This window comes from Nerophis ophidion, linkage group LG24 (genome assembly GCF_033978795.1).
Source record: "Nerophis ophidion isolate RoL-2023_Sa linkage group LG24, RoL_Noph_v1.0, whole genome shotgun sequence".
Taxonomy (NCBI): domain Eukaryota; kingdom Metazoa; phylum Chordata; class Actinopteri; order Syngnathiformes; family Syngnathidae; genus Nerophis; species Nerophis ophidion.
In genome coordinates, this window is record NC_084634.1 from 9,094,569 (window position 1) to 9,118,091 (window position 23,523).

At 30.7% G+C, this 23,523-nt stretch overlaps 1 protein-coding gene across 4 annotated transcripts in view; it reads right to left on the minus strand.

Annotated features, from left to right (window-relative positions):
* LOC133542262 (protein jagged-2-like) overlaps nt 1-23,523 on the minus strand; it is a 181,938-nt gene that overhangs the window by 21,167 nt on the left and 137,248 nt on the right. For all 4 annotated transcript variants that reach the window (XM_061886211.1, XM_061886214.1, XM_061886213.1 and 1 more), the window contains 4 exons: nt 22,540-22,653; nt 22,342-22,455; nt 8,402-8,518; nt 8,299-8,326 (listed from right to left, as the gene is read on the minus strand). In XM_061886211.1, coding sequence (XP_061742195.1) covers nt 8,299-8,326; nt 8,402-8,518; nt 22,342-22,455; nt 22,540-22,653 — 373 coding nt within the window. The remainder of the gene's footprint in view (nt 1-8,298; nt 8,327-8,401; nt 8,519-22,341; nt 22,456-22,539; nt 22,654-23,523) is intronic.

The window sequence follows — 23,523 nt, forward strand, 5'->3', positions numbered from 1 at the left end:
ATATACAATTAGCGAAAAAGCTATCATAAAATGTTAGCATGCTATTATGAGAGACGTTAGCATACCTCCATTATGGTGCCAAGTATCAAAAACAATTAATTTTAGATTTAAACAAACACATTTTGTTAACCGTGTATTAATTTGCATTTTTAGGTGTAAACATACAAAATTAGCTAAAAAGCTATCATAAAATTCTAGCATGCTAACAATAGCTTGCAAATACAAGGGATGTTAAACATACTTCCAGGACGGCGCCAAGATTCAAAATCAACGATCTTATAAAAATGTAGCATAAATCATCAGCATGCTAACGTTAGCATGATGACATAGGATAAGTTAGCATACTTGTAAGATGGGGCCAAGCATTAAATTCCAGTATTTTTAGGTGTAAAAATATAAAATTAGCCAAGTATCAATACCAGGAATTTTAGGTTTAGACAAACAAAATTAGTTAAAAAGCTAGCATAAAACATTAGCATGCTAATATTAGCATTATGACAAGTTAACCTACTTCTAAGATGGTGCCAAATATTAAATTACACTATTTTTAGGTGTTAACATATAAAATTAGCCAAGTATCAAAACCATGAATTTTAGGTTTAGACAAACAAAATTAGTTAAAAAGCTAGCATAAAACATTAGCCTGCTAATATTAGCATTATGACAAGTTAACCTACTGCTAAGATGGTGCTAAGTATTAAATTACACTATTTTTAGGTGTAAACATATAAAATTAGCCAAGTATCAAAACCATAAATTTTAGGTTTTGACAAACAAAATGAGTTAAAAAACTAGCATAAAACATTAGCATGCTAATGTTTTATGCTAGTTTTTTTTTTTTAGCTCATTTTGTATGTTTTAGCCTAAAATTTATGCTTTTTCATACTTGCTTCCATAATGGGTGTATGGTAATGTCTCTTATATAACATGCTAACATTTTATGATAGCTTTTTAGCTAATTGTATATGTTTACAGCTAAAAGTAGTGCAATTTAATACCTAACTTTTCCTATGTCATCATGTTAATTTTAGCATGTTCATGTTTTATGCTAGAGTCCATTATGGGCCTGGCAGCAGGCCCATAATGGACTCTTGCTTTGTAGCAGGCCCATAAGTACCCAATAATGGGCTCTTGCTTGGCAGCAGGCCCATGACTAGCCCATAATGGTCTCTTGCTTAGCAGCAGACCCATAATTAGCCCATAATGGGCTCTTGCTTGACAGCAGGCCCATAATTAACATATAACGGGCTCTTGCTTGGCAGCAAGCCCATAAGTAGGCCATAAAGGGCTGTTGCTTGGCACCAGGCCCATAAAAAGCCCATAATGGGCTCGTGCCTCGCCGCAGGCCCATAGTTAGTCCATAATGGCCTCTTGCATGTCAGCAGGCCCATAATTACCCCTGTATGGGCTCTTGCTTGGCAGCAGGCCCATAATTAGCCCATAGTGGGCTTTTGCTTGGCAACGGGCCCATAATTAAGGGACCACGAGCTAGGTGTTTACCACAGTTGAAGAATCACTGTTCTAGTAAATTCTGACAGGTTTTTGGGTCTCAGAACACAATCCTACACCTGGCGCCCCCACCCTTTAACTGTGGGTGGGGGCGCCGCCGGGACCAAAAACTGATCCCTGATCAATGTCTACACTTCATATGGAAATCACCAATGACCACCTGCTGAGAACTGCCCACAGGTTTGCAGCAGTCAATGGTGGAAGAACTTCTCCACCTCCCACCACTAATCCACCTGTCAATCATTACGGTGGGGGCGGGTGGGCTTTTGTCCCTTTTGACTCGTGTGTGAAACACCCTTTTTTTGTCCTGCTGTTGCTAGAATGTCCTCTAGGATTAAAGTTGTACACCGGCAGTCCAGGAACCAAGACAAACATGTTCAAAACCGTGTGCACACCAAAATAAACATGTTCAAAACTGTGTTCACACTAAGATAAACACATTTAAAACCATGTGCACACCAAGATAAACATGTTCAAAACATGTTCAAAACATGTTCAAAACTGTGGGCACCAAGATAAACATGTTCAAAACCGTGTGCACACCAAGATAAACATGTTCAAAACTGTGTTCACACCAAAATGAAAAGGTTTAAAACCTTGTGCACACCAAAATAAACATGTTTAAAACTGTGTGCACACCAAGATAAACATGTTCAAAACTGTGGGAACCAAGATAAACATGTTCAAAACCGTGTGCACACCAAGATAAACACGTTCAAATCCGGGCGCACACCATGATGAAGACGTTTAAAACGGTGTGCACACCAAAATAAACACATTTGAAATCGTGTGCACACCAAAATAAACATGTTCAAAACCGTGTGCGCACCAAGATAAACATGTTCAGAAATGTGCACACCAAGATAAACATGCTAAAAACTGTGCACAACAAGATAAACATGTTCAAAACTGTGCGCACACCTAGATAAACATGTTCGAAATTGTGCACACCAAGATAAACACGTTCAAAACTGTGTTCACACCAAGATAAACATGTTCAAAACTGTGTTCACACCAAGATAAACATTTTCAAAATTGTGCACACCAAGATAAACATGCTCAAAACCGTGTGCACACCAAGATAAACATGTTCAAAATTGTGCACACCAAGATAAACATGTTCAAAACTGAGCACACCAAGATAAACATGTTCAAAACTGTGTTCACACCAAGATAAACATGCTCAAAACCGTGTGCACACCAAGATAAACATGTTCAAAAAACGGTGTGCACACCAAAATAAACATGTTTAAAACTGTGTGCACACCAAGATAAACATGTTCAAAAATGTGTGCACACCAAGATAAACATGTTCAAAACTGTGTGCACACCAAAATAAACACATTTGAAATCGTGTGCACACCAAAATAAACATGTTCAAAACCGTGTGCGCACCAAGATAAACATGTTCAGAAATGTGCACACCAAGATAAACATGCTAAAAACTGCACAACAAGATAAACATGTTCAAAACTGTGCGCACACCTAGATAAACATGTTCGAAATTGTGCACACCAAGATAAACATGTTCAAAACTGTGTTCACACCAAGATAAACACGTTCAAAACTGTGTTCACACCAAGATAAACATGTTCAAAACTGTGTTCACACCAAGATAAATATTTTCAAAATTGTGCACACCAAGATAAACATGCTCAAAACCGTGTGCACACCAAGATAAACATGTTCAAAATTGTGCACACCAAGATAAACATGTTCAAAACTGAGCACACCAAGATAAACATGTTCAAAACTGTGTTCACACCAAGATAAACATGCTCAAAACCGTGTGCACACCAAGATAAACATGTTCAAAAAACGGTGTGCACACCAAAATAAACATGTTTAAAACTGTGTGCACACCAAGATAAACATGTTCAAAAATGTGTGCACACCAAGATAAACATGTTCAAAACTGTGTGCACACCAAAATAAACACATTTGGAATCGTGTGCACACCAAAATAAACATGTTCAAAACCGTGTGCGCACCAAGATAAACATGTTCAGAAATGTGCACACCAAGATAAACATGCTAAAAACTGTGCACAACAAGATAAACATGTTCAAAACTGTGTGCACACCATGATAAACATGTTCAAAACTGTGTGCACACCATGATAAACATGTTCAAAACTGTGTGCACACCAAGATAAACATGTTCAAAACTGTGTGCACACCATGATAAACATGTTCAAAACTGTGTGCACACCAAGATAAACATGTTCAAAACCGTGTGCACACCAAAATAAACATGTTTAAAACCGTGTGCACACCAAGATAAACATGCTCAAAACCGTGTGCACACCAAGCTAAACATGTACAAAACCGTCCACCAAGATAAACATGTTGAAAACTGTGCACACCAAGATAAACATGTTAAAACTGTGTCCACACCAAAATAAACACGTTCAAAACTGTGTGCACACCATGATAAACATGTTCAAAACTGTGTGCACACCAAGATAAACATGTTCAAAACTGTCTGCACACCATGATAAACACGTTTAAAACCGTGTGCACACCAAAATAAACATGTTTAAAACCGTGTGCACACCAAGATAAACATGTACAAAACCGTCCACCAAGATGAACATGTTGAAAACTGTGCACACCAAGATAAACATGTTCAAAACTGTGTTCACACCAAGATAAACACGTTCAAAACTGTGTTCACACCAAGATAAACATGTTCAAAACTGTGTTCACACCAAGATAAATATTTTCAAAATTGTGCACACCAAGATAAACATGCTCAAAACCGTGTGCACACCAAGATAAACATGTTCAAAATTGTGCACACCAAGATAAACATGTTCAAAACTGAGCACACCAAGATAAACATGTTCAAAACTGTGTTCACACCAAGATAAACATGCTCAAAACCGTGTGCACACCAAGATAAACATGTTCAAAAAACGGTGTGCACACCAAAATAAACATGTTTAAAACTGTGTGCACACCAAGATAAACATGTTCAAAAATGTGTGCACACCAAGATAAACATGTTCAAAACTGTGTGCACACCAAAATAAACACATTTGGAATCGTGTGCACACCAAAATAAACATGTTCAAAACCGTGTGCGCACCAAGATAAACATGTTCAGAAATGTGCACACCAAGATAAACATGCTAAAAACTGTGCACAACAAGATAAACATGTTCAAAACTGTGTGCACACCATGATAAACATGTTCAAAACTGTGTGCACACCATGATAAACATGTTCAAAACTGTGTGCACACCAAGATAAACATGTTCAAAACTGTGTGCACACCATGATAAACATGTTCAAAACTGTGTGCACACCAAGATAAACATGTTCAAAACCGTGTGCACACCAAAATAAACATGTTTAAAACCGTGTGCACACCAAGATAAACATGCTCAAAACCGTGTGCACACCAAGCTAAACATGTACAAAACCGTCCACCAAGAAAAACATGTTGAAAACTGTGCACACCAAGATAAACATGTTAAAACTGTGTCCACAACAAAATAAACACGTTCAAAACTGTGTGCACACCATGATAAACATGTTCAAAACTGTGTGCACACCAAGATAAACATGTTCAAAACTGTCTGCACACCATGATAAACACGTTTAAAACCGTGTGCACACCAAAATAAACATGTTTAAAACCGTGTGCACACCAAGATAAACATGCTCAAAACCGTGTGCACACCAAGCTAAACATGTACAAAACCGTCCACCAAGATGAACATGTTGAAAACTGTGCACACCAAGATAAACATGTTCAAAACTGTGTTCACACCAAGATAAACACGTTCAAAACTGTGTTCACACCAAGATAAACATGTTCAAAACTGTGTTCACACCAAGATAAATATTTTCAAAATTGTGCACACCAAGATAAACATGCTCAAAACCGTGTGCACACCAAGATAAACATGTTCAAAATTGTGCACACCAAGATAAACATGTTCAAAACTGAGCACACCAAGATAAACATGTTCAAAACTGTGTTCACACCAAGATAAACATGCTCAAAACCGTGTGCACACCAAGATAAACATGTTCAAAAAACGGTGTGCACACCAAAATAAACATGTTTAAAACTGTGTGCACACCAAGATAAACATGTTCAAAAATGTGTGCACACCAAGATAAACATGTTCAAAACTGTGTGCACACCAAAATAAACACATTTGGAATCGTGTGCACACCAAAATAAACATGTTCAAAACCGTGTGCGCACCAAGATAAACATGTTCAGAAATGTGCACACCAAGATAAACATGCTAAAAACTGTGCACAACAAGATAAACATGTTCAAAACTGTGTGCACACCATGATAAACATGTTCAAAACTGTGTGCACACCATGATAAACATGTTCAAAACTGTGTGCACACCAAGATAAACATGTTCAAAACTGTGTGCACACCATGATAAACATGTTCAAAACTGTGTGCACACCAAGATAAACATGTTCAAAACCGTGTGCACACCAAAATAAACATGTTTAAAACCGTGTGCACACCAAGATAAACATGCTCAAAACCGTGTGCACACCAAGCTAAACATGTACAAAACCGTCCACCAAGATAAACATGTTGAAAACTGTGCACACCAAGATAAACATGTTAAAACTGTGTCCACACCAAAATAAACACGTTCAAAACTGTGTGCACACCAAGATAAACATGTTCAAAACTGTCTGCACACCATGATAAACACGTTCAAAACCGTGTGCACACCAAAATAAACACGTTTAAAACCGTGTGCACACCAAGATAAACATGCTCAAAACCGTGTGCACACCAAGCTAAACATGTACAAAACCGTCCACCAAGATAAACATGTTAAAACTGTGTCCACACCAAAATAAACACGTTCAAAACTGTGCGCATACCAAGATAAACACGTTCAAAACTGTGCGCATACCAAGATAAACATGTTCGAAATTGTGCACACCAAGATAAACATGTTCAAAACTGTGTGCACACCAAGATAAACATGTTAAAAACTGTGCACAACAAGATAAACATGTTGGTTCGAAATTGTGCACACCAAGATAAACATGTTCGAAACCATGTCCAAACCAAGGTAAACATGCTCAAAACCGTGTGCACACCAAGATAAACATGTTGAAAACTGTGCACACCAAGATAAACATGTTCAAAACTGTGTTCGCACCAAGATAAACATGTTCAAAACCGTGCGCACAACAAGATAAACATGATCCAAACCGTGTGCACACCAAGATAAACATGTTTAAAGCCGTGTGCAAACAGTTTTGAACATATTTATCTTGGTGTTCAAAACCATGTGCACACCAAGATAAACATGTTCAAAACGGTGTGCAGACCATGATAAACATGTTTAAAAAACCGTGTGCACACCAAAATAAACATGTTCAATGCCGTGCGCACACAAAGATAAACACGTTCAAAACTGTGTGCACACCATGATAAACATGTTCAATGCCGTGCGCACACAAAGATAAACACGTTCAAAACTGTGTGCACACCATGATAAACATGTTTAAAAAACCGTGTGCACACCAAAATAAACATGTTTAAAGCCGTGTGCAAACAGTTTTGAACCTGTTTATCTTGGTGTTTAAAAACGGTGTGCACACCAAAATAAAAATGTTTAAAATTGTGTGCACACAGTTTTGAACATGTTTATCTTGGTGTTAGAAAAACTTGTGTGCACCAAGATAAACATGCTCAAAACCACGTGCACACCAAGATAGACCTGTTCAAAACTTTGTGCACACCAAAATAAACATGTTTAAAACTGTGTGCACACAGTTTTGAACATGTTTATCTATGTGTTTAAAAACTGTGTGCACACCAAGATAAACATGTTCAAAACCATGTGCACACCAAGATGGACCTGTTGAAAACCGTGTGCACACCACAATAAACATGTTTAAAACCGTGTGCACACAGTTTTGAACATGTTTATCTTGGTGTTTAAAAACGGTGTGCACACCAAAATGAACATGTTTAAAATTGTGTGCACACAGTTTTGAACATGTTTATCTTGGTGTTTAAAAATGGTGCGCACACCAAAATAAACATGTTTAAAATTGTGTGCACACAGTTTTGAACATGTTTATCTTGGTGTTGAAAAAACTTGTGTGCACCAAGATAAACATGCTCAAAACCACGTGCACACCAAGATAGACCTGTTCAAAACTGTGTGCACACCAAAATAAACATGTTTAAAACTGTGTGCACACAGTTTTGAGCATGTTTATCTATGTGTTTAAAAACTGTGCACACCAAGATAAACATGTTCTCAACCGTGTGCACACCACAATAAACATGTTCTAAACCGTGTGCACACCAAGATAAACATGTTCTAAACCGTGTGCACACCAAAATAAACATGTTCTAAACCGTGTGCACACCAAAATAAACATGTTCTAAACCGTGTGCACACCAAAATAAACATGTTCTAAACCGTGCGCACACCAAAATAAACATGTTCTAAACCGTGTGCACACCAAAATAAACATGTTCTAAACCGTGTGCACACCAAAATAAACATGTTCTAAACCGTGTGCACACCAAAATAAACATGTTCGAAGACTTAAGTGTAAGACGTTGACATGAGACTTGGCATGAGAGCTAAGTCAGATAGGTAGGCATGAGAGCTAAGTGAGACAGGTAGGCATGAGAGTTAAGTGAGACAGGTAGGTATGAGAGCTAAGTGAGACAGGTAAGCATGAGAGCTAAGTGAGACAGGTAAGCATGAAAGCTAAGTGAGACAGGTAAGCATGAGAGCTAAGTGAGACAAGTAAGTCCACTCACCAGGGGTGTGGGCTGCAGTCGTCAGCGTCTGGAAGAAAAGGTTCCCATGAGAAGGAAGGTGGTGCCGGGCAGGAGCAGGTGAGCAGCATGTGTGTTTACTTACTGTGTGCACAGGTGGCTCCCTCCCATCCATCCCTGCAGACACAGGAGAAGTTGTCCTGCCGGCCCACACACGTGCCGCCATTCTCACACGGACTGGACTGACATGTGCTGTTTCTCACTGGGACACAACACAACAACTTATCGTTAAAAGGTGATAAAACATCTTGGATGAAAGGTGATAAAACACCTTGGTTAAAAGGTGATAAAACACCTTGGATAAAAGGTGATAAAACATGTTTGTTAAAAGGTGACAAATGTCAAAAGATGATAAGTGTTAAAATATGCAAAAAACGTGTTTGTTAAAAGATGAAAAATGTTAAAAGGTGATAAAAAAAATGTGTTAAAAAATGAAAAATGTTAAAATATGGTAAAATATGTTTGTTAGAATATGATGATTGTAAAAAGATGATGAATGCTAAATAGTGAAGAATGTGAAAAAATTATAAAACATGTTTGTTAAAAGATGACAAATGTCAAAAGATGATAAGTGTTAAAATAGGCAAAAAACCTGTTTGTTAAAAGCTGAAAAATGTTAAAGGGGGATAAAACATGTTTGTTAAAAGATAATGAATGTTTATAGATGATAAAACATGTTTGTTAAAAGATGAAGAATGTCAAAAGATGATAAGCGTAAAAATATGCAAAAAACATCTGTTAAAAGATGAAGAATGTTAAAAGGTGATAAAACATTTTTGTTTAAAGATAATGAATGTTTATAGATAATAAAACATGTTTGTTAAAAGATGACAAATGTCAAAAGATAAGCATAAAAATATGAAAAAAACATATTTGTTAAAAGATGAAGAATGTTAAAAGATGATAAACCATGTTTGTTAAAAGATGACAAATATCAAAAGATGATAAGCGTAAAAATATGCAAAAAAACATGTTTGTTAAAAGATGAAGAATGTTAAAAGATGATAAACCATGTTTGTTAAAAGATGACAAATGTCAAAAGATGATAAGCGTAAAAATATGCAAAAAAACATCTTTGTTAAAAGATGAAGAATGTTAAAAGATGATAAACCATGTTTGTTAAAAGATGACAAATGTCAAAAGATGATAAGCGTAAAAATATGCAAAAAAACATCTTTGTTAAAAGATGAAGAATGTTAAAAGGTGATAAAACATTTTTGTTTAGAGATAATGAATGTTTATAGATAATAAAACATGTTTGTTAAAAGATGACAAAGGTCAAAAGATAAGCATAAAAATATGAAAAAAACATATTTGTTAAAAGATAAAGAATGTTAAAAGATGATAAACCATGTTTGTTAAAAGATGACAAATGTCAAAAGATGATAAGCGTAAAAATATGCAAAAAAACATATTTGTTAAAAGATAAAGAATGTTAAAAGATGATAAACCATGTTTGTTAAAAGATGACAAATGTCAAAAGATAAGCGTAAAAATATGCAAAAAAACATCTTTGTTAAAAGATGAAGAATGTTAATAGCTGATAAAACATTTTTGTTAAAAGATAAATAACGTTAAAATATGGTAGAATATGTTTGTTAGAATATGATGATTGTAAAAAGGTGATGAATGTTCAATAGTGAAGAATGTCAAAAGATGATAAAACATGTTTGTTAAACGGTGACAAATGTCAAAAGATGATAAGTGTTGAAATATGCAAAAAAACGTTTGTTAAAAAATGAACAATGTTAAAAGGTGATAAAACATGTTTGTTAAAAGATAAAGAATGTTAAAAGATCATAAACCATGTTTGTTAAAATATGACAAATGTCAAAAGATGATAAGTGTAAAAATATGCAAAAAACATCATTGTTAAAAGATGATGAATGTTAAAAGATGATAAACCATGGTTGTTAAAAGATGACAAATGTCAAAAGATGATAAGCGTAAAAATATGCAAAAAAACATCTTTGTTAAAAGATGAAAAATGTTAAAGGGTGATAAACATTTTTATTAAAAGATGACGAACGTTAAAATATGGTAAAATATGTTTGTTAGAATATGATGATTGTAAAAAGGTGATGAATGTTCAATAGTGAAGAATGTGAAAAGATGATAAAACATGTTTGTTAAAAGGGGACGAATGTCAAAAGATGATGAGTGTTGAAATATGAAAAAAAAGGTTTGTTAAAAGATGAACAATGTTAAAAGGTGATAAAACATGTTCGTTAAAAGATAATGAATGTTTATAGATGATAAAACATGTTTGTTAAAAGATGAAGGATGTTAAAAGATCATAAACCATGTTTGTTAAAAGATGACAAATGTCAAAAGATGATAAGTGTAAAAATATGCAAAAAACCTCTTTGTTAAAAGATGCTGAATGTTAAAAGATGATAAACCATGTTTGTTAAAAGATGACAAATGTCAAAAGATGATATGCATAAAAATATGCAAAAAAACATCTTTGCTAAAAGATGAAAAATGTTAAAAGGTGATAAACATTTTTATTAAAAGATGACGAATGTTAAAATATGGAAAAATATGTTTGTTAGAATATGATGATTGTAAAAAGGTGATGAATGTTCAATAGAGAAGAATGTGAAAAGATGATAAAACATGTTTGTTAAAAGGTGACAAATGTCAAAAGATGATAAGTGTTGAAATATGCAAAAAAAGTTTGTTAAAAGATGAACAATGTTAAAAGGTGATAAAACAAGTTTGTTAAAAGATAATGAATGTTTATGGATGATAAAACATGTTTGTTAAAAGATGAAGAATGTCAAAAGATGATAAGCGTGAAAATATGCAAAAAACATCTATGTTAAAAGATGAAGAATGTTAAAAGGTGATAAAACATTTTTGTTTGAAGATAATGAATGTTTATAGATAATAAAACATGTTTGTTAAAAGATGACAAATGTCAAAAGATAAGCATAAAAATATGAAAACAACATATTTGTTAAAAGATAAAGAATGTTAAAAGATGATAAACCATGTTTGTTAAAAGATGAGAAATGTCAAAAGATGATAAGCGTAAAAATATGCAAAAAAACATCTTTGTTAAAAGATGAAGAATGTTAAAAGGTGATAAAACATTTTTGTTAAAAGATAAATGATGTTAAAATATGGTAGAATATGTTTGTTAGAATATGATAAATGTAAAAAAGGTGATGAATGTTCAATAGTGAAGAATGTGAAAAGATGATAAAACATGTTTGTTAAGAGGCGACAAATGTCAAAAGATGATAAGTGTTGAAATATGCAAAAAAATGTTTGTTAAAAGATAAACAATGTTAAAAGGTGATACAACATGTTTGTTAAAAGATAATGAATGTTTATAGATGATAAAACATGTTTGTTAAAAGATGAATAATGTTAAAAGGTGATAAAACATGTTTGTTAAATGCTGAAGAATGTTAAAAGGTGATAAAACATGTTTGTAAAATATGAAGAATGTCAAAAGGTGATAGAACATGTTTGTTAAAAGATAAAGAATGTTAAAAGATGATAAACCATGTTTGTTAAAAGATGACAAATGTCAAAAGATAAGCGTAAAAATATGCAAAAAAACATCTTTGTTAAAAGATGAAGAATGTTAATAGCTGATAAAACATTTTTGTTAAAAGATAAATAACGTTAAAATATGGTAGAATATGTTTGTTAGAATATGATGATTGTAAAAAGGTGATGAATGTTCAATAGTGAAGAATGTCAAAAGATGATAAAACATGTTTGTTAAACGGTGACAAATGTCAAAAGATGATAAGTGTTGAAATATGCAAAAAAACGTTTGTTAAAAAATGAACAATGTTAAAAGGTGATAAAACATGTTTGTTAAAAGATAAAGAATGTTAAAAGATCATAAACCATGTTTGTTAAAATATGACAAATGTCAAAAGATGATAAGTGTAAAAATATGCAAAAAACATCATTGTTAAAAGATGATGAATGTTAAAAGATGATAAACCATGGTTGTTAAAAGATGACAAATGTCAAAAGATGATAAGCGTAAAAATATGCAAAAAAACATCTTTGTTAAAAGATGAAAAATGTTAAAGGGTGATAAACATTTTTATTAAAAGATGACGAACGTTAAAATATGGTAAAATATGTTTGTTAGAATATGATGATTGTAAAAAGGTGATGAATGTTCAATAGTGAAGAATGTGAAAAGATGATAAAACATGTTTGTTAAAAGGGGACGAATGTCAAAAGATGATGAGTGTTGAAATATGAAAAAAAAGGTTTGTTAAAAGATGAACAATGTTAAAAGGTGATAAAACATGTTCGTTAAAAGATAATGAATGTTTATAGATGATAAAACATGTTTGTTAAAAGATGAAGGATGTTAAAAGATCATAAACCATGTTTGTTAAAAGATGACAAATGTCAAAAGATGATAAGTGTAAAAATATGCAAAAAACCTCTTTGTTAAAAGATGCTGAATGTTAAAAGATGATAAACCATGTTTGTTAAAAGATGACAAATGTCAAAAGATGATATGCATAAAAATATGCAAAAAAACATCTTTGCTAAAAGATGAAAAATGTTAAAAGGTGATAAACATTTTTATTAAAAGATGACGAATGTTAAAATATGGAAAAATATGTTTGTTAGAATATGATGATTGTAAAAAGGTGATGAATGTTCAATAGAGAAGAATGTGAAAAGATGATAAAACATGTTTGTTAAAAGGTGACAAATGTCAAAAGATGATAAGTGTTGAAATATGCAAAAAAAGTTTGTTAAAAGATGAACAATGTTAAAAGGTGATAAAACATGTTTGTTAAAAGATAATGAATGTTTATGGATGATAAAACATGTTTGTTAAAAGATGAAGAATGTCAAAAGATGATAAGCGTGAAAATATGCAAAAAACATCTATGTTAAAAGATGAAGAATGTTAAAAGGTGATAAAACATTTTTGTTTGAAGATAATGAATGTTTATAGATAATAAAACATGTTTGTTAAAAGATGACAAATGTCAAAAGATAAGCATAAAAATATGAAAACAACATATTTGTTAAAAGATAAAGAATGTTAAAAGATGATAAACCATGTTTGTTAAAAGATGAGAAATGTCAAAAGATGATAAGCGTAAAAATATGCAAAAAAACATCTTTGTTAAAAGATGAAGAATGTTAAAAGGTGATAAAACATTTTTGTTAAAAGATAAATGATGTTAAAATATGGTAGAATATGTTTGTTAGAATATGATAAATGTAAAAAAGGTGATGAATGTTCAATAGTGAAGAATGTGAAAAGATGATAAAACATGTTTGTTAAGAGGCGACAAATGTCAAAAGATGATAAGTGTTGAAATATGCAAAAAAATGTTTGTTAAAAGATAAACAATGTTAAAAGGTGATACAACATGTTTGTTAAAAGATAATGAATGTTTATAGATGATAAAACATGTTTGTTAAAAGATGAATAATGTTAAAAGGTGATAAAACATGTTTGTTAAATGCTGAAGAATGTTAAAAGGTGATAAAACATGTTTGTAAAATATGAAGAATGTCAAAAGGTGATAGAACATGTTTGTTAAAAGATGAAGAATGTTAAAAAGTGATAAAACATGTTGGTAAAATATGAAGAATGTCTAAAGGTGATAAAACATGTTTTATTTTAAAGATGAAGAATGCTAAATGGTGATAAAACATGTTTGTTAAAAGATGAACATTGTTAAAATGTGATAAAACATGTTTGTTAAAAGATGAAGAATGTTCAAAGGTGATAAAACATGTTTGTTAAAAATGCAAAATGTTTAAAGGTGATGAAACACATTAAAAGATGATGAATGTTAAAAAGGGATAAAACTTGTATGTTAAAAGCTTAAGACATTTAAAGATGAAGAATGTTAAAATGTGATAAATATGTTTGTTAAAAGATGAAGAATGTTAAAAGGATATAAAACATGTTTGTTAGAAGATGAAGACTATTCAAAGGTGAAAAAACATGTTTGTTAAAAGATGAACAATGTTAGAAAGTGATAAACATGTTTGTTAAAAGATTAAGAATCTTTAAAGATGAAGAATTTCAAAAGGTGATAAAACATGTTTGTTAAAAGATGACGAATGTTAAGAGGTGATAAGACATGTTTGTTAAAAATGCAAAATGTTAAAAGGTGATGACACATTAAAATATGATGAATGTTAAAAAGGGATGAAACATGTATGTTAAAAGATTGAGACACTTAAAAGATGAAGAATGTTAAAATGTGATAAACATGTTTGTTAAAAGATGAAGAATGTTAAAAGGAGATACACATGTTTGTTAAAAGAATAAGAATCTTAAAAGATGAAAAATGTGAAAAGGTGATAAAACATATTTGTTAAAAGATGAAGATCGTTAAAATGTGATAAAACATGTTTGTTAAAAGATGAAGAATGTTAAAAGGAGATAAAACATGTTTGTTAGAAGATGAAGACTATTCAAAGGTGATAAAACATGTTTGTTAAAAGATGAAGAATGTTAGAAAGTGATAAACATGTTTGTTAAAAGATTGAGAATCTTAAAAGATAAAGAATGTCAAAAGGTGATAAAACATGTTGATTAAAAGATGATGAATGTTAAAAAGGGATAAAACATGTATGTTAAAAGCTTAAGACACTTAAAGATGAAGAATGTTAAAATGTGATAAACATGTTTGTTAAAAGATGAAGAATGTTAAAAGGAGATAAAACATGTTTGTTAGAAGATGAAGACTTCAAAGGTGAAAAAACATGTTTGTTAAAAGATGAACGATGTTAGAAAGTTATAAACATGTTTGTTAAAAGATTAAGAATCTTTAAAGATGAAGAATTTCAAAAGGTGATAAAACATGTTTGTTAAAAGATGAACATTGTTAAAATGTGATAAAACATGTTTGTTAAAAGATGAAGAATGTTAAAATGTGATAAAACATGTTTGTTAAAAGATGACGAATGTTAAAAGGTGATAAAACATGTTTGTTAAAAATGCAAAATGTTTAAAGGTGATGAAACATATTAAAAGATGATGAATGTTAAAAAGGGATAAAACGTATGTTAAAAGATTAAGACTCTTAAAAGATAAAGAACGTTAAAATGTGATAAACATGTTTATTAAAAGATGAAGAATGTTAAAAGGAGATAAAACATGTTTGTTAAAAGACGAAGACTATTCAAAGGTGATAAAACATGTTTGTTAAAAGATGAACATTGTTAAAATGTGATAAAACATGTTTGTTAAAAGATGAAGAATGTTCAAAGGTGATGAAACACATTAAAAGATGATGAATGTTAAAAAGGGATAAAACATGTATGTTAAAAGCTTAAGACACTTAAAGATGAAGAATGTTAAAATGTGATAAACATGTTTGTTAAAAGATGAAGAATGTTAAAAGGAGATAAAACATGTTTGTTAGAAGATGAAGACTTCAAAGGTGAAAAAACATGTTTGTTAAAAGATGAACGATGTTAGAAAGTTATAAACATGTTTGTTAAAAGATTAAGAATCTTTAAAGATGAAGAATTTCAAAAGGTGATAAAACATGTTTGTTAAAAGATGAAGATCGTTAAAATGTGATAAAACATGTTTGTTAAAAGATGACGAATGTTAAAAGGTGATAAAACATGTTTGTTAAAAATGCAAAATGTTAAAAGGTGATGAAACATTAAAATATGATGAATGTTAAAAAGGGATGAAACATGTATGTTAAAAGATTGAGACACTTAAAAGATGAAGAATGTTAAAATGTGCTAAACATGTTTGTTAAAAGATGAAGAATGTTTAAAGGAGATAAACATGTTTGTTAAAAGATTAAGAATCTTAAAAGATGAAGAATGTCAAAAGGTGATAAAACATGTTTGTTAAAAGATGAAGATCGTTAAAATGTGATAAAACATGTTTGTTAAAAGATGAAGAATGTTAAAAGGAGATAAAACATGTTTGTTAAAAGATGAAGACTATTCAAATGTGATAAAACATGTTTGTTAAAAGATGAAGAATGTTAGAAAGTGATAAACACGTTTGTTAAAAGATTAAGAATCTTAAAAGATAAAAGAATGTCAAAAGGTGATAAAACATGTTGATTAAAAGATGAAGATCGTTAAAATGTGACAAAACATGTTTGTTAAAAGATGAAGATCGTTAAAATGTGATAAAACATGTTTGTTAAAAGATGACGAATGTTAAAAGGTGATAAAACATGTTTGTTAAAAGATGTACATTGTTTAAATGTGATAAAACATGTTTGTTAAAAGATGAAGAATGTTCAAAGGTGATAAAACATGTTTGTTAAAAATGCACAATGTTAAAAGGTGATGAAACACATTAAAAGATGATTAATATTAAAAAGGGATAAAACGTATGTTAAAAGATTAAGACTCTTAAAAGATAAAGAATGTTAAAATGTGATAAACATGTTTGTTAAAAGATGAAGAATGTTAGAAAGTGATAAACACGTTTGTTAAAAGATTAAGAATCTTAAAAGATAAAGAATGTCAAAAGGTGATAAAACATGTTGATTAAAAGATGAAGATCGTTAAAATGTGACAAAACATGTTTGTTAAAAGATGAAGAATGTTAGAAAGTGATAAACACGTTTGTTAAAAGATTAAGTATCTTAAAAGATGAAGAATGTCAAAAGGTGATAAAACATGTTTGTTAAAAGATGAAGATCGTTAAAATGTGATAAAACATGTTTGTTAAAAGATGACGAATGTTAAAAGGTGATAAAACATGTTTGTTAAAAATGCAAAATGTTTAAAGGTGATGAAACATATTAAAAGATGATGAATGTTAAAAAGGGATAAAACGTATGTTAAAAGATTAAGAGGCTTAAAAGATAAAGAACGTTAACATGTGATAAACATGTTTTTTAAAAGATGAAGAATGTTAAAAGGAGATAAAACATGTTTGTTAAAAGATGAAGATTATTCAAAGGTGATAAAACATGTTTGTTAAAAGATGAACATTGTTAAAATGTGATAAAACATGTTTGTTAAAAGATGAAGAATGTTCAAAGGTGATAAAACATGTTTGTTAAAAGATGACGAATGTTAAAAGGTGATAAAACATGTTTGTTAAAAATGCAAAATGTTTAAAGGTGATGAAACATATTAAAAGATGATGAATGTTAAAAAGGGATAAAACGTATGTTAAAAGATTAAGACTCTTAAAAGATAAAGAACGTTAAAATGTGATAAACATGTTTATTAAAAGATGAAGAATGTTAAAAGGAGATAAAACATGTTTGTTAAAAGACGAAGACTATTCAAAGGTGATAAAACATGTTTGTTAAAAGATGAACATTGTTAAAATGTGATAAAACATGTTTGTTAAAAGATGAAGAATGTTCAAAGGTGATGAAACACATTAAAAGATGATGAATGTTAAAAAGGGATAAAACATGTATGTTAAAAGCTTAAGACACTTAAAGATGAAGAATGTTAAAATGTGATAAACATGTTTGTTAAAAGATGAAGAATGTTAAAAGGAGATAAAACATGTTTGTTAGAAGATGAAGACTTCAAAGGTGAAAAAACATGTTTGTTAAAAGATGAACGATGTTAGAAAGTTATAAACATGTTTGTTAAAAGATTAAGAATCTTTAAAGATGAAGAATTTCAAAAGGTGATAAAACATGTTTGTTAAAAGATGAAGATCGTTAAAATGTGATAAAACATGTTTGTTAAAAGATGACGAATGTTAAAAGGTGATAAAACATGTTTGTTAAAAATGCAAAATGTTAAAAGGTGATGAAACATTAAAATATGATGAATGTTAAAAAGGGATGAAACATGTATGTTAAAAGATTGAGACACTTAAAAGATGAAGAATGTTAAAATGTGCTAAACATGTTTGTTAAAAGATGAAGAATGTTTAAAGGAGATAAACATGTTTGTTAAAAGATTAAGAATCTTAAAAGATGAAGAATGTCAAAAGGTGATAAAACATGTTTGTTAAAAGATGAAGATCGTTAAAATGTGATAAAACATGTTTGTTAAAAGATGAAGAATGTTAAAAGGAGATAAAACATGTTTGTTAAATGATGAAGACTATTCAAATGTGATAAAACATGTTTGTTAAAAGATGAAGAATGTTAGAAAGTGATAAACACGTTTGTTAAAAGATTAAGAATCTTAAAAGATAAAAGAATGTCAAAAGGTGATAAAACATGTTGATTAAAAGATGAAGATCGTTAAAATGTGACAAAACATGTTTGTTAAAAGATGAAGATCGTTAAAATGTGATAAAACATGTTTGTTAAAAGATGACGAATGTTAAAAGGTGATAAAACATGTTTGTTAAAAGATGTACATTGTTTAAATGTGATAAAACATGTTTGTTAAAAGATGAAGAATGTTCAAAGGTGATAAAACATGTTTGTTAAAAATGCACAATGTTAAAAGGTGATGAAACACATTAAAAGATGATTAATATTAAAAAGGGATAAAACGTATGTTAAAAGATTAAGACTCTTAAAAGATAAAGAATGTTAAAATGTGATAAACATGTTTGTTAAAAGATGAAGAATGTTAGAAAGTGATAAACACGTTTGTTAAAAGATTAAGAATCTTAAAAGATAAAGAATGTCAAAAGGTGATAAAACATGTTGATTAAAAGATGAAGATCGTTAAAATGTGACAAAACATGTTTGTTAAAAGATGAAGAATGTTAGAAAGTGATAAACACGTTTGTTAAAAGATTAAGTATCTTAAAAGATGAAGAATGTCAAAAGGTGATAAAACATGTTTGTTAAAAGATGAAGATCGTTAAAATGTGATAAAACATGTTTGTTAAAAGATGACGAATGTTAAAAGGTGATAAAACATGTTTGTTAAAAATGCAAAATGTTTAAAGGTGATGAAACATATTAAAAGATGATGAATGTTAAAAAGGGATAAAACGTATGTTAAAAGATTAAGAGGCTTAAAAGATAAAGAACGTTAACATGTGATAAACATGTTTTTTAAAAGATGAAGAATGTTAAAAGGAGATAAAACATGTTTGTTAAAAGATGAAGATTATTCAAAGGTGATAAAACATGTTTGTTAAAAGATGAACATTGTTAAAATGTGATAAAACATGTTTGTTAAAAGATGAAGAATGTTCAAAGGTGATAAAACATGTTTGTTAAAAATGGACAAGGTTAAAAGGTGATGAAACACATTAAAAGATGATGAATGTTAAAAGGGGATAAAACGTATGTTAAAAGATTAAGACTCTTAAAAGATAAAGAATGTTAAAATGTGAGAAACATGTTTGTTAAAAGATGAAGAATGTTAGAAAGTGATGAACACGTTTGTTAAAAGATTAAGTATCTTAAAAGATGAAGAATGTCAAAAGGTGATAAAACATGTTTGTTAAAAGATGAAGATCGTTAAAATGTGATAAAACATGTTTGTTAAAAGATGACGAATGTTAAAAGGTGATAAAACATGTTTGTTAAAAATGCAAAATGTTTAAAGGTAATGAAACATATTAAAAGATGATGAATGTTAATAAGGGATAAAACGTATGTTAAAAGATTAAGACACTTAAAAGATGAAGAACGTTAACATGTGATAAACATGTTTGTTAAAAGATGAAGAATGTTAAAAGGAGATAAAACATGTTTGTTAAAAGATGAAGACTATTCAAAGGTGATAAAACATGTTTGTTAAAAGATGAACATTGATAAAATGTGATAAAACATGTTTGTTAAAAGATGAACATTGCTAAAATGTGATAAAACGTGTTTGTTAAAAGATGAAGAATGTTCAAAGGTGATAAAACATGTTTGTTAAAAATGGACAATGTTAAAAGGTGATGAAACACATTAAAAGATGATGAATGTTAAAAGGGGATAAAACGTATGTTAAAAGATTAAGACTCTTAAAAGATAAAGAATGTTAAAATGTGATAAACATGTTTGTTAAAAGATGAAGAATTTTAGAAAGTGATAAACACGTTTGTTAAAAGATTAAGAATCTTAAAAGATAAAGAATGTCAAAAGGTGATAAAACATGTTGATTAAAAGATGAAGATCGTTAAAATGTGACAAAACATGTTTGTTAAAAGATGAAGAATGTTAGAAAGTGATAAACATGTTTGTTAAAAGATTAAGAATCTTAATAGATAAAGAATGTCAAAAGGTGATAAAACATGTTGATTAAAAGATGAAGATCGTTAAAATGTGACAAAACATGTTTGTTAAAAGATGAAGAATGTTAGAAAGTGATAAACACGTTTGTTAAAAAATTAAGTATCTTAAAAGATGAAGAATGTCAAATGGTGATAAAACATGTTTGTTAAAAGATGAAGATCGTTAAAATGTGATAAAACATGTTTGTTAAAAGATGACGAATGTTAAAAGGTGATAAAACATGTTTGTTAAAAATGCAAAATGTTTAAAGGTGATGAAACATATTAAAAGATGATGAATGTTAAAAAGGGATAAAACGTATGTTAAAAGATTGAGACACTTAAAAGATAAAGAACGTTAACATGTGATAAACATGTTTTTTAAAAGATGAAGAATGTTAAAAGGAGATAAAACATGTTTGTTAAAAGATGAAGACTATTCAAAGGTGATAAAACATGTTTGTTAAAAGATGAACATTGTTAAAATGTGATAAAACATGTTTGTTAAAAGATGAAGAATGTTCAAAGGTGATAAAACATGTTTGTTAAAAATGCACAATGTTAAAAGGTGATGAAACACATTAAAAGATGATGAATGTTAAAAGGGGTTAAAACGTATGTTAAAAGATTAAGACTCTTAAAAGATAAAGAATGTTAAAATGTGATAAACATGTTTGTTAAAAGATGAAGAATGTTAGAAAGTGATAAACATGTTTGTTAAAAGATTAAGAATCTTAAAAGATAAAGAATGTCAAAAGGTGATAAAACATGTTGATTAAAAGATGAAGATCGTTAAAATGTGACAAAACATGTTTGTTAAAAGATGAAGAATGTTAGAAAGTGATAAACACGTTTGTTAAAAGATTAAGTATCTTAAAAGATGAAGAATGTCAAAAGGTGATAAAACATGTTTGTTAAAAGATGAAGATCGTTAAAATGTGATAAAACATGTTTGTTAAAAATGCAAAATGTTTAAAGGTGATGAAACATATTAAAAGATGATGAATGTTAAAAAGGGATAAAACGTATGTTAAAAGATTAAGACGCTTAAAAGATAAAGAACGTTAACATGTGATAAACATGTTTTTTAAAAGATGAAGAATGTTAAAAGGAGATAAAACATGTTTGTTAAAAGATGAAGAATGTTCAAAGGTGATAAAACATGTTTGTTAAAAATTGACAATGTTAAAAGGTGATGAAACACATTAAAAGATGATGAATGTTAGAAAGTGATAAACATGTTTGTTAAAAGATTAAGAATCTTAAAAGATAAAGAATGTCAAAAGGTGATAAAACATGTTGATTAAAAGATGAAGATCATTAAAATGTGACAAAACATGTTTGTTAAAAAATGAAGAATGTTAGAAAGTGATAAACACGTTTGTTAAAAGATGAAGTATCTTAAAAGATGAAGAATGTCAAAAGGTGATAAAACATGTTTGTTAAAAGATGAAGATCGTTAAAATGTGATAAAACATGTTTGTTAAAAATGCAAAATGTTTAAAGGTGATGAAACATATTAAAAGATGATGAATGTTAAAAAGGGATAAAACGTATGTTAAAAAATTAAGACACTTAAATGATAAAGAATGTTAAAATGTGATAAACATGTTTGTTAAAAGATGAAGAATGTTAAAAGGAGATAAAACATGTTTGTTAGAAGATGACGACTATTCAAAGGTGATAAAACATGTTTGTTAAAAGATAAAAATGTTAAAGGGAGATAAAACATGTTTGTTAGAAGATGAAGACTATTCAAAGGTGAAAAAACATGTTTGTTAAAAGACTAAGAATCTTAAAAGATGAAAAATGTCAAAAGGTGATAAAACATGTTTTTTTTTGTCAAAGATGAAAACTGTTAAAAGGTGATAAAACATGTTTGTTCAAAGGTGATAAGTAATCAGGTGTGAAAGTGAGGATCGGCGTCTCACCCGTGTTGCAGGTGTTGCCATGCCAACCGGGGGGGCAGCGGCACAGGAAGGCGTCCCCGTGGTCGTAACATGTTCCTCCGTTGCGGCAGGTGCTGGCGTCGCACTGACTCTCACCTGCAGGGGGCGGCAACAAACAAGGATGAGGATGTGTTTGTGTCGACTGCTGGCTGGCTGGCGAAGACGCACGACCAAACTCACGTGAGTTGCACCTTTTCCCTTTCCAGTTGTCCACACAGTCGCAGTAGAAGTCATCCAGGAGGTCCACACACACGCCCCCGTTCTCGCACGGCTTCTTGCTGCACTCGTTGACGTCTGAACACATTTCAGCTTTACTTTAGAAAGGGTCGTGTTCGGTTTTTTGTTCTTCTTCCTTGTGGTCTACATCAGGGGTCCCCCAACCCTTTTTTTACACCAGGGACCACTTTCATACCGTACCATCTTTATTTAGAAAGCCCATTAAAAACAACCACAGTTGAAGAACAAAGGGCTGAACACCACAAAGAAAACACAGTTGGGAAATTGTGTTAGATGTAAATATCAACGGAAAACAATGATTTGCAAATCCTTTTCAAATATGCCACAAAGACAACATATTTGATGTTCGAACTGATAAACATTTTTCTTTGTTGCAAATAATCATTACCTTTAGAATTTGATGCCAGCGACACGTGACAAAGAAGTTGGGAAAGGTGGCAATAAATACTGATAAAGTTGAGCAGTGCTCATCAAACACTTATTTGGAACGTCCCACAGGTGTGCGGGCTAATTGGGAACAGGTGGGTGCCATGATTGGGTATAAAAACAGCTTCCCCAAAAAATGCTCAGTCTTTCACAAGAAAGGATGGGGCGAGGTACACCCCTTTGTCCACAACTGTGTGAGCAAATAGTCAAACAGTTTAAGAACAACGTTTCTCAAAGTGGAATTGCAAGAAATTTTGGGATTTCAACATCTACGGTCCATAATATCTTCAAAAGGTTCAGAGAATCTGGAGAAATCACTCCACGTAAGCGCTCATGGCCGGAAACCAACATTGAATGACCGTGACCAAAATCCCTCAGACGGCACTGTATCAAAAACCGACATCAATTTCTAAAGGATATCACCACATGGGCTCAGGAACACTTCAGAAAACCACTGTCACTAAATACAGTTGGTCGCTTCATCTGTAAATGCAAGTTAAA